This window comes from Heptranchias perlo, unplaced genomic scaffold (genome assembly GCF_035084215.1).
Source record: "Heptranchias perlo isolate sHepPer1 unplaced genomic scaffold, sHepPer1.hap1 HAP1_SCAFFOLD_118, whole genome shotgun sequence".
NCBI lineage: Eukaryota > Metazoa > Chordata > Chondrichthyes > Hexanchiformes > Hexanchidae > Heptranchias > Heptranchias perlo.
This window is the reverse complement of record NW_027138407.1, coordinates 1673764-1686067: the sequence shown is the minus strand read 5'-3', so window position 1 is coordinate 1686067 and position 12304 is coordinate 1673764. Positions and strand designations below refer to the sequence as shown.

The 12304-nt window shown below is 50.0% G+C and overlaps 1 protein-coding gene across 1 annotated transcript in view; it reads right to left on the bottom strand.

Annotated features, from left to right (window-relative positions):
• Positions 1 to 11901, bottom strand: part of LOC137308046 (telomerase protein component 1-like) — a gene marked incomplete at its 3' end in the record, with an annotated part of 37261 nt that extends 25360 nt beyond the window's left edge. The window contains exons 1-3 of the mRNA XM_067976989.1: positions 11854 to 11901; positions 5727 to 6258; positions 208 to 372 (exon numbers count right to left, since the gene is read on the bottom strand). Coding sequence (XP_067833090.1) covers positions 208 to 372; positions 5727 to 6236 — 675 coding nt within the window. The remainder of the gene's footprint in view (positions 1 to 207; positions 373 to 5726; positions 6259 to 11853) is intronic.
• Between the last annotated feature and the right edge of the window lie 403 nt (positions 11902 to 12304).

Genomic DNA, 12304 nt, shown 5'->3' with positions numbered 1-12304 from the left:
GATTGAGGGATACGGGGAGAAGGCGGGATTGAGGGATACGGGGAGAAGGTGGGATTGAGAGATATGGTGGGAGGGGGCCATGGGGTGGGAGATGGGGAACTGCAAAAAGGAATCGGAGTGTTTACATTCTACACAATATTGGGCAAAGCCTTCTGTCGAATTCTGCTCCGACACGGCTTCCAGACGCTCCGTCTCGTTTGCCCTCACTTTTTTTTCTCGCAGTCTGGCGTCCTGGTTCTGCGAAGGTTCCGGAACATCACGGAAGTCCTCAGCGGCCGGGGCGCCTCGTGCCTGCTCCAGGTCCTCATAGTCCTTTGTTGACAGGTTGTAGTCAGGCATCGGAAGAGACGCCTCGGTTGGGTCCTCGAGAGGCTGAATGGTCAAATAATTAGAAAATTAAAAACGGCAGCTTTTAATTTATCCCGGACAAACCCCTCGATTAGATTCCAGTCTGTAACTCACTCCCGGGTATCTGTTATTCTATATATAAACCCCCCGAACCCCTCGATTAGATTCCAGCCTGTAACTCACTCCCGGGTATCTGTTATTCTATATATAAACCCCCCGAACCCCTCGATTAGATTCCAGTCTGTAACTCACTCCCGGGTATCTGTTATTCTATATATAAACCCCCCGAACCCCTCGATTAGATTCCAGCCTGTAACTCACTCCCGGGTATCTGTTATTCTATATATAAACCCCCCGAACCCCTCGATTAGATTCCAGCCTGTAACTCACTCCCGGGTATCTGTTATTCTATATATAAACCCCCCGAACCCCTCGATTAGATACCAGCCTGTAACTCACTCCCGGGTATCTGTTATTCTATATATAAACCCCCCGAACCCCTCGATTAGATTCCAGCCTGTAACTCACTCCCGGGTATCTGTTATTCTATATATAAACCCCCCGAACCCCTCGATTAGATTCCAGCCTGTAACTCACTCCCGGGTATCTGTTATTCTATATATAAACCCCCCGAACCCCTCGATTAGATTCCAGCCTGTAACTCACTCCCGGGTATCTGTTATTCTATATATAAACCCCCCGAACCCCTCGATTAGATTCCAGCCTGTAACTCACTCCCGGGTATCTGTTATTCTATATATAAACCCCCCGAACCCCTCGATTAGATTCCAGCCTGTAACTCACTCCCGGGTATCTGTTATTCTATATATAAACCCCCCCGAACCCCTCGATTAGATTCCAGCCTGTAACTCACTCCCGGGTATCTGTTGTTCTATATATAAACCCCCCGAACACCTCGATTAGATTCCAGCCTGCAACTCACTCCCGGGTATCTGTTAATCTATATATAAACCCCCCGAACCCCTCGATTAGATTCCAGCCTGTAACTCACTCCCAGGTATCTGTTATTCTATATATAAACCCCCCGAACCCCTCGATTAGATTCCAGCCTGTAACTCACTCCCGGGTATCTGTTATTCTATATATAAACCTCCCGAACCCCTCGATTAGATTCCAGCCTGTAACTCACTCCCGGGTATCTGTTATTCTATATATAAACCCCCCGAACCCCTCGATTAGATTCCAGCCTGTAACTCACTCCCGGGTATCTGTTATTCTATATATAAACCCCCCGAACCCCTCGATTAGATTCCAGCCTGTAACTCACTCCCGGGTATCTGTTATTCTATATATAAACCCCCCGAACCCCTCGATTAGATTCCAGCCTGTAACTCACTCCCGGGTATCTGTTATTCTATATATAAACCCCCCGAACCCCTCGATTAGATTCCAGCCTGTAACTCACTCCCGGGTATCTGTTATTCTATATATAAACCCCCCGAACCCCTCGATTAGATTCCAGCCTGTAACTCACTCCCGGGTATCTGTTATTCTATATATAAACCCCCCGAACCCCTCGAATATATTCCAGCCTGTAACTCACTCCTGGGTATCTGTTATTCTATATATAAACCCCCCGAACCCCTCGATTAGATTCCAGCCTGTAACTCACTCCCGGGTATCTGTTATTCTATATATAAACCCCCCGAACCCCTCGATTAGATTCCAGCCTGTAACTCACTCCCGGGTATCTGTTATTCTATATATAAACCCCCCGAACCCCTTGATTAGATTCCAGCCTGTAACTCACTCCCGGGTATCTGTTATTCTATATATAAACCCCCCGAACCCCTCGATTAGATTCCAGCCTGTAACTCACTCCCGGGTATCTGTTATTCTATATATAAACCCCCCGAACCCCTCGAATAGATTCCAGCCTGTAACTCACTCCTGGGTATCTGTTATTCTATATATAAACCCCCCGAACCCCTCGATTAGATTCCAGCCTGTAACTCACTCCTGGGTATCTGTTATTCTATATATAAACCCCCCGAACCCCTCGATTAGATTCCAGCCTGTAACTCACTCCCGGGTATCTGTTATTCTATATATAAACCCCCCGAACCCCTCGATTAGATTCCAGCCTGTAACTCACTCCCGGGTATCTGTTATTCTATATATAAACCCCCCGAACCCCTTGATTAGATTCCAGCCTGTAACTCACTCCCGGGTATCTGTTATTCTATATATAAACCCCCCCGAACCCCTCGATTAGATTCCAGCCTGTAACTCACTCCCGGGTATCTGTTATTCTATATATAAACCCCCCCGAACCCCTTGATTAGATTCCAGCCTGTAACTCACTCCCGGGTATCTGTTAATCTATATATAAACCCCCCCGAACCCCTCGATTAGATTCCAGCCTGTAACTCACTCCCGGGTATCTGTTGTTCTATATATAAACCCCCCGAACACCTCGATTAGATTCCAGCCTGCAACTCACTCCCGGGTATCTGTTAATCTATACATAAACCCCCCGAACCCCTCGATTAGATTCCAGCCTGTAACTCACTCCCAGGTATCTGTTATTCTATATATAAACCCCCCGAACCCCTCGATTAGATTCCAGCCTGTAACTCACTCCCGGGTATCTGTTATTCTATATATAAACCCCCGAACCCCTCGATTAGATTCCAGCCTGTAACTCACTCCCGGGTATCTGTTATTCTATATATAAACCCCCCGAACCCCTCGATTAGATTCCAGTCTGTAACTCACTCCCGGGTATCTGTTATTCTATATATAAACCCCCCGAACCCCTCGATTAGATTCCAGCCTGTAACTCACTCCCGGGTATCTGTTATTCTATATATAAACCCCCCGAACCCCTCGATTAGATTCCAGCCTGTAACTCACTCCCGGGTATCTGTTATTCTATATATAAACCCCCCCGAACCCCTCGATTCGATTCCAGCCTGTAACTCACTCCTGGGTATCTGTTATTCTATATATAAACCCCCCGAACCCCTCGATTAGATTCCAGCCTGTAACTCACTCCCGGGTATCTGTTATTCTATATATAAACCCCCCGAACCCCTCGATTAGATTCCAGCCTGTAACTCACTCCCGGGTATCTGTTATTCTATATATAAACCCCCCGAACCCCTCGATTAGATTCCAGCCTGTAACTCACTCCCGGGTATCTGTTATTCTATATATAAACCCCCCGAACCCCTCGATTAGATTCCAGCCTGTAACTCACTCCCGGGTATCTGTTATTCTATATATAAACCCCCCGAACCCCTCGATTAGATTCCAGCCTGTAACTCACTCCCGGGTATCTGTTATTCTATATATAAACCCCCCGAACCCCTCGATTAGATTCCAGCCTGTAACTCACTCCCGGGTATCTGTTATTCTATATATAAACCCCCCGAACCCCTCGAATATATTCCAGCCTGTAACTCACTCCTGGGTATCTGTTATTCTATATATAAACCCCCCGAACCCCTCGATTAGATTCCAGCCTGTAACTCACTCCCGGGTATCTGTTATTCTATATATAAACCCCCCGAACCCCTCGATTAGATTCCAGCCTGTAACTCACTCCCGGGTATCTGTTATTCTATATATAAACCCCCCGAACCCCTCGATTAGATTCCAGCCTGTAACTCACTCCCGGGTATCTGTTATTCTATATATAAACCCCCCGAACCCCTCGATTAGATTCCAGCCTGTAACTCACTCCCGGGTATCTGTTATTCTATATATAAACCCCCCGAACCCCTCGATTAGATTCCAGCCTGTAACTCACTCCCGGGTATCTGTTATTCTATATATAAACCCCCCGAACCCCTCGATTAGATTCCAGCCTGTAACTCACTCCCGGGTATCTGTTATTCTATATATAAACCCCCCGAACCCCTCGAATATATTCCAGCCTGTAACTCACTCCTGGGTATCTGTTATTCTATATATAAACCCCCCGAACCCCTCGATTAGATTCCAGCCTGTAACTCACTCCCGGGTATCTGTTATTCTATATATAAACCCCCCGAACCCCTCGATTAGATTCCAGCCTGTAACTCACTCCCGGGTATCTGTTATTCTATATATAAACCCCCCGAACCCCTTGATTAGATTCCAGCCTGTAACTCACTCCCGGGTATCTGTTATTCTATATATAAACCCCCCGAACCCCTCGATTAGATTCCAGCCTGTAACTCACTCCCGGGTATCTGTTATTCTATATATAAACCCCCCGAACCCCTCGAATAGATTCCAGCCTGTAACTCACTCCTGGGTATCTGTTATTCTATATATAAACCCCCCGAACCCCTCGATTAGATTCCAGCCTGTAACTCACTCCTGGGTATCTGTTATTCTATATATAAACCCCCCGAACCCCTCGATTAGATTCCAGTCTGTAACTCACTCCCGGGTATCTGTTATTCTATATATAAACCCCCCGAACCCCTCGATTAGATTCCAGCCTGTAACTCACTCCCGGGTATCTGTTATTCTATATATAAACCCCCCGAACCCCTTGATTAGATTCCAGCCTGTAACTCACTCCCGGGTATCTGTTATTCTATATATAAACCCCCCCGAACCCCTCGATTAGATTCCAGCCTGTAACTCACTCCCGGGTATCTGTTATTCTATATATAAACCCCCCCGAACCCCTTGATTAGATTCCAGCCTGTAACTCACTCCCGGGTATCTGTTAATCTATATATAAACCCCCCCGAACCCCTCGATTAGATTCCAGCCTGTAACTCACTCCCGGGTATCTGTTGTTCTATATATAAACCCCCCGAACACCTCGATTAGATTCCAGCCTGCAACTCACTCCCGGGTATCTGTTAATCTATATATAAACCCCCCGAACCCCTCGATTAGATTCCAGCCTGTAACTCACTCCCAGGTATCTGTTATTCTATATATAAACCCCCCGAACCCCTCGATTAGATTCCAGCCTGTAACTCACTCCCGGGTATCTCTTATTCTATATATAAACCTCCCGAACCCCTCGATTAGATTCCAGCCTGTAACTCACTCCCGGGTATCTGTTATTCTATATATAAACCCCCCGAACCCCTCGATTCGATTCCAGCCTGTAACTCACTCCCGGGTATCTGTTATTCTATATATAAACCCCCCCGAACCCCTCGATTAGATTCCAGCCTGTAACTCACTCCCGGGTATCTGTTATTCTATATATAAACCCCCCGAACCCCTCGATTAGATTCCAGCCTGTAACTCACTCCCGGGTATCTGTTATTCTATATATAAACCCCCCCGAACCCCTCGATTAGATTCCAGCCTGTAACTCACTCCCGGATATCTGTTAATCTATATATAAACCCTCTAACCTGCCTGATATTTTGAGCTGTGACTTCCCTCAATTCTCTTACCCTTGTTCCAGTGTTGAAAGGGGCCTCGGTTGGCTCCCCAGGTTGGCCGTCACTCTGCGCTGCGGTCGATGGTTGGTCAGCGGCGGTCAGAGGGCGGAGGGTCAGGGGAGGGCCGCTCAGAGGGCGGAGGGTCAGGGGCGGGCCGCTCAGAGGGCGGAGGGTCAGGGGAGGGCCGCTCAGAGGGCGGAGGGTCAGGGGAGGGCCGCTCAGAGGGCGGAGGGTCAGGGGCAGCTTGGGACTCAAGGACTGGCTGAAGTGGAGGGGAAGTTTTGAGGAGAGGGTCAGGGAGGTCGCACGATTGCTGGAGGTCAGGAGCCTGTTGTCCACGCCGATGGACGGCTCCCACCTCTCCGGTCCGGTCAGTCGACCGGGGCAAGAACTCCAGGTCAGCAGGTGCCCGGCGGAGAGCGCCGGCAGGTCAAGGATGAGTCGGCCATTGGCGAGTCTGGCCAGCGGGTCGGGGCGGTGCCCGGGCGCCGGGCGAGCATGGCCGCTGCTGTCAGCCTTCATCCTGGGCGGCGTCTCAGGAGCCCTGAAAAGGCAAGAGAACAGAGAGTCAAAACCCAACCGCATCCAGACGACGTTGCGCTGTTCTGCACATGGGAGGTGAATGGCCCCTTTAAATTTAAAGAGGCAGGCACCAATCCAGACTCGACTGTTCCAATGCACCCCCAAGCTGGCCTCCCACCCTCCATGAACTTGAGCTCATCCAAAATTCTGCTGCCCGGTATCCGAACTCGCACCAAGTCCCATTCACCCATCACCCCCTGTGCTCGCTGACCCACATTGGCTCCCGGTCTCATCCTCGTATTCAAGTCCCTCCGTGGCCTCGCCCACCCCTGATCTCTGTGACCTCCTCCAGCCCCACAACCCTCCCAGATCTCTGCGTTCCTCCAATTCCGGCCTCTTGGGCATCCCCCGATTTTAATCGCTCCACCATTGGCGGCCGTGCCTTCAGCTGCCCGGGCCCTAAGCTCTGGAATTCCCTCTCTAAACCTCTCCGCCTCTCTCTCCTCCTTTAAGACGCTCCTTAAAAGCTACCTCTTTGACCGAGCTTTTGGTCACCTGTCCTAAAATTGGTTTGGCGGTAGAAGACAGAGTTGGGATAATGGGTATGTACTCGAATTGGAAGGACGAGACTAGTGCTGTCCCACGAGGATCTGTGATGAGGCCTTAACTATTCACTATATTTATTCATGACTTAAGAGAACTCAAAATATCCAAGTTTGCCGTTGACACAAAGATTGGAGGCTTACTAAGTAGGGTAGAGCATAAAATTACAAAGAGACGTTGTTAGATTAAGTGAATGGGCAAAAACAAGGCACAGACTGCAGCGGTTCAAGAAGGCGGCTCACCACCACCTTCTCAAGGGGCAACGAGGGACGGGCAATAAATGCCGGCCTCGCCAGCGACGCCCACATCCCATGAACGAATAAAAAAAAAAGATGGATTTCAACACAGGTAAGTCCATTTTGGACCAAAGAAGGATGGAACAGAGTTTTTTTCAAATGGTGAAAAGCTCGGAACAGTGGAGCTCCAAAGAGATTTTGGGGTCCGTGTACACAGATCACTAAAATGTGGTCAGGTTCGAAAAATAATCAAAAAGGCTGATGGAATGGTTGTCTTTATAACTAGAGGGCTGGAATATAAAGGGGAGGATGATTTTCTACAGCTATACAAAGCCCTGGTTGGACCACATCTGGAGTACTGTGTACAGTTCTGGGCACCGCACCTTAGAAAGGATATATTGACCTTGGAAGGAGAGCAGTGTAGATTCACCAGAATGTTCCCAGGGCGCCAAGGGTTAAATTGTGAGGAGAGATTACATAAACTAGACTTATATTCCCTGGAACATAGAAGGGTAAGGGGGTGATTTGATTGAGTTTCTTTGGATTTTGGAAAGGAATTGACAGGGTCGATAGAGAGAAACTTGTTCCACTGGTGGGAGAGTCTAAGACAAGGGGACATAACCCTAAAATCAGAGTCAGGCCTTTCAGGAGAGAAGTTAGAAACACTTCTTCATGCAAAGGGTTGTCGAACTCTCTCCCGCAAAAAGCAGTAGATTCCAGCTGAATGAATCATTTTAAATCTGAGCTCGATAGATTTTTGCCGGCCGAGGGTATTAAGGGAGGTGGAGTCAAGGCGGGTGGATGGGGTTAAGATACAGATCAACCATGATCTCACTGAATAGCGGAACAGGCTCGAGGGGCTGAGTGGCCTCCTCCTGTTCTCTTTGTGGGGCTGGGTTTTTTTTTTATTCGTTCATGGGATGTGGGCGTCGCTGGCGAGGCCGGCATTTAGTGCCCATCCCTAATTGCCCCTTGAGAAGGTGGTGGTGAGCCGCCTTCTTGAACCGCTGCAGTCCGTGTGGTGACGGTTCTCCCACAGTGCTGTTAGGAAAGGAGTTCCAGGATTTTGACCCAGCGACGATGAAGGAACGGCCGATATATTTCCAAGTCGGGATGGCGTGTGACTCGGAGGGGGACGTGCAGGTGGTGTTGTTCCATGTGCCTGCTGCCCTTGTCCTTCTAGGTGGTAGAGGTCGCGGGTTTGGGAGGTGCTGTTGAAGAAGCCTTGGCGAGTTGCTGCAGTGCATCCTGTGGATGGTACACACTGCGGCCACGGTGCGCCGGTGGTGAAGGGAGTGAATGTTTAGGGTGGTGGATGGGGTGCCAATTAAGCGGGTGTCACCTTTTGTCTGATTACACGCCTGTGACGCGCCTTGGGGGGGGGCGGGGATGGCATTTTACTCCGTTACAGGCACTGCATTAATGCAAGTTTCAGTCGGGGTCCTGCTGAGACCTTCTCAATGAGCAGCCGAGGAGATCCCACCCTCCCTTCTCTCCAGAAGGCACCGACTCGCTCACCAGCCGCACTCTGGCACCTCACCCCTGTGGCCAATTCCTGTTGTTTTGAGCCCGTGATGGGTGCCAGGTTATTCGACCTGGGTTGTAGAACCCACAACAGGTTCAAGGGAATTACATGACGGCGTACTTGAGAAATAGGAGGAGGAGCAGGCCATTCGGCCCCTCGAGCCCTGCTCCGCCATTCAATCAGATCATGGCTGATCTTCCACCTCAACTCCACTTTCCCGCCCGATCCCCATATCCCTCGATTCCCCTCGAGGATGAAAACATATCGATCTCAGTCTTGAATATACTCAACGACTGAGCATCCGCAGCCCTCTGGGGTAGGGAATTCCGAAGATTCACCACCCTCTGAGTGAAGAAATTCCTCCTCATCTCAGTCCTAAATGGCCGACCCCTTATCCTGAGACTATGCCCCCTGGTTCTCGACTCTCCAGCCAGGGGAAACAGCCTCTCAGCATCGACCCTGTCAAGCCCCCTCTTGTATTTTTCAATGAGATCACTTCTCATCTGAACTCCAGAGAGTATCGGCCCATTCTACTCAATCTCTCCTCATAGGACAACCCTCTCATCCCAGGAATCAATCTAACGAACGTTCATTGCATCCCCTCTGAGGGAAGTATATCCGTCCTTAGATAAGGAGACCAAAACTGTATGCAGTACTCCAGGGGTTGTGAGGCAGTCGTGGGGGGGGGGCGGGGAGGACAGTCTAGTTCTCCGGGGGATGATTCCCTCACTCCTGCAGGCAGTGCCTGAGAAGTGGAGTCCCAACCCAGACTGCAGCGACTCCCCCAGACAACCCCTGCTGGGAGGACCCCCTCTCTCCCTCCCTCCCTCCCTCCCAGACCCCCCCCATGCCCAGAGAGATCTCTCTCTCTCTCTCTATCCCCCTATCTCTCTCTCTCTCTCTATCCCCCTATCTCTCTCTCTCTCTCTATCCCCCTATCTCTCTCTCTCTCTCTATCCCCCTATCTCTCTCTCTCTCTCTATCCCCCTATCTCTCTCTCTCTCTCTATCCCCCTATCTCTCTCTCTCTCTATCCCCCTATCTCTCTCTCTCTCTCTATCCCCCTATCTCTCTCTCTCTCTCTATCCCCCTATCTCTCTCTCTCTCTCTATCCCCCTATCTCTCTCTCTCTCTCTATCCCCCTATCTCTCTCTCTCACTCTATCCCCCTATCTCTCTCTCTCTCTCTATCCCCCTATCTCTCTCTCTCTCTCTATCCCCCTATCTCTCTCTCTCTCTCTATCCCCCTATCTCTCTCTCTCTCTCTATCCCCTATCTCTCTCTCTCTCTCTATCCCCCTATCTCTCTCTCTCTCTCTCTAATCCCCCTATCTCTCTCTCTCTCTCTATCCCCCTATCTCTCTCTCTCTCTCTATCCCCCTATCTCTCTCTCTCTCTCTATCCCCCTATCTCTCTCTCTCTCTCTATCCCCCTATCTCTCTCTCTCTCTCTATCCCCCTATCTCTCTCTCTCTCTCTATCCCCCTATCTCTCTCTCTCTCTCTATCCCCCTATCTCTCTCTCTCTCTCTATCCCCCTATCTCTCTCTCTCTCTCTATCCCCCCTATCTCTCTCTCTCTCTCTATCCCCCTATCTCTCTCTCTCTCTCTATCCCCCTATCTCTCTCTCTCTCTCTATCCCCCTATCTCTCTCTCTCTCTCTATCCCCCTATCTCTCTCTCTCTCTCTATCCCCCTATCTCTCTCTCTCTCTCTATCCCCCTATCTCTCTCTCTCTCTCTATCCCCCTATCTCTCTCTCTCTCTCTATCCCCCTATCTCTCTCTCTCTCTCTATCCCCCTATCTCTCTCTCTCTCTCTATCCCCCTATCTCTCTCTCTCTCTCTATCCCCCTATCTCTCTCTCTCTCTCTATCCCCCTATCTCTCTCTCTCTCTCTATCCCCCTATCTCTCTCTCTCTCTCTATCCCCCTATCTCTCTCTCTCTCTCTATCCCCCTATCTCTCTCTCTCTCTCTATCCCCCTATCTCTCTCTCTCTCTCTATCCCCCTATCTCTCTCTCTCTCTCTATCCCCCTATCTCTCTCTCTCTCTCTATCCCCCTATCTCTCTCTCTCTCTCTATTCCCCCTATCTCTCTCTCTCTCTCTATCCCCCTATCTCTCTCTCTCTCTCTATCCCCCTATCTCTCTCTCTCTCTCTATCCCCCTATCTCTCTCTCTCTCTCTATCCCCCTATCTCTCTCTCTCTCTCTATCCCCCTATCTCTCTCTCTCTCTCTATCCCCCTATCTCTCTCTCTCTCTCTATCCCCCTATCTCTCTCTCTCTCTCTATCCCCCTATCTCTCTCTCTCTCTCTATCCCCCTATCTCTCTCTCTCTCTCTATCCCCCCTATCTCTCTCTCTCTCTCTATCCCCCTATCTCTCTCTCTCTCTCTATCCCCCTATCTCTCTCCTCTCTCTCTATCCCCCTATCTCTCTCTCTCTCTCTCTATCCCCCTATCTCTCTCTCTCTCTCTCTATCCCCCTATCTCTCTCTCTCTCTCTATCCCCCTATCTCTCTCTCTCTCTCTATCCCCCTATCTCTCTCTCTCTCTATCCCCCTATCTCTCTCTCTCTCTCTATCCCCCTATCTCTCTCTCTCTCTCTATCCCCCTATCTCTCTCTCTCTCTCTATCCCCCTATCTCTCTCTCTCTCTCTATCCCCCTATCTCTCTCTCTCTCTCTATCCCCCTATCTCTCTCTCTCTCTCTATCCCCCTATCTCTCTCTCTCTCTCTATCCCCCTATCTCTCTCTCTCTCTCTATCCCCCTATCTCTCTCTCTCTCTCTATCCCCCTATCTCTCTCTCTCTCTCTATCCCCCTATCTCTCTCTCTCTCTCTCTATCCCCCTATCTCTCTCTCTCTCTCTCTCTCTCTATCCCCCTATCTCTCTCTCTCTCTCTCTATCCCCCTATCTCTCTCTCTCTCTCTCTATCCCCCTATCTCTCTCTCTCTCTCTCTCTCTATCCCCCTATCTCTCTCTCTCTCTCTCTCTCTATCCCCCTATCTCTCTCTCTCTCTCTCTATCCCCCTATCTCTCTCTCTCTATCCCCCTATCTCTCTCTCTCTCTCTCTCTATCCCCCTATCTCTCTCTCTCTCTCTCTATCCCCCTATCTCTCTCTCTCTCTATCCCCCTATCTCTCTCTCTCTCTCTCTCTCTCTATCCCCCTATCTATCTCTCTCTCTCTCTCTATCCCCCTATCTATCTCTCTCTCTCTCTCTCTCTCTATTTCCCCCTTTCTCTTTCCCCCTTTTCTCACCTGCCGCTTCCGCCTTGATGACGCGGCCCGAACGAGCGCGCCCACTGATAGGCCGGGCCCGGGCCAATGGGAAACGGGGACTAGGAGCACGTGCTCCTGGGGGCGTGGTGACCGCTGGAGGGGGCGGGGATTGAGCGAGAATTGCAAGTCATGGCAACCAGCTGTGATTGACAGGTGAGGGAGTGATTGACAGGTGAGGGAGTGATTGACAGGTGGGGGAGTGATTGACAGGTGTGGGAAGTGATTGACAGGTGAGGGAGTGATTGACAGGTGAGGGAAGTGATTGACAGGTGTGGGAGTGATTGACAGGTGAGGGAGTGATTGACAGGTGTGGGAAGTGATTGACAGGTGAGGGAGTGATTGACAGGTGGGGGAGTGATTGACAGGTGAGGGAGTGATTGACAGGTGTGGGAAGTGATTGACAGGTGGGGGAGTGATTGACAGGTGGGGG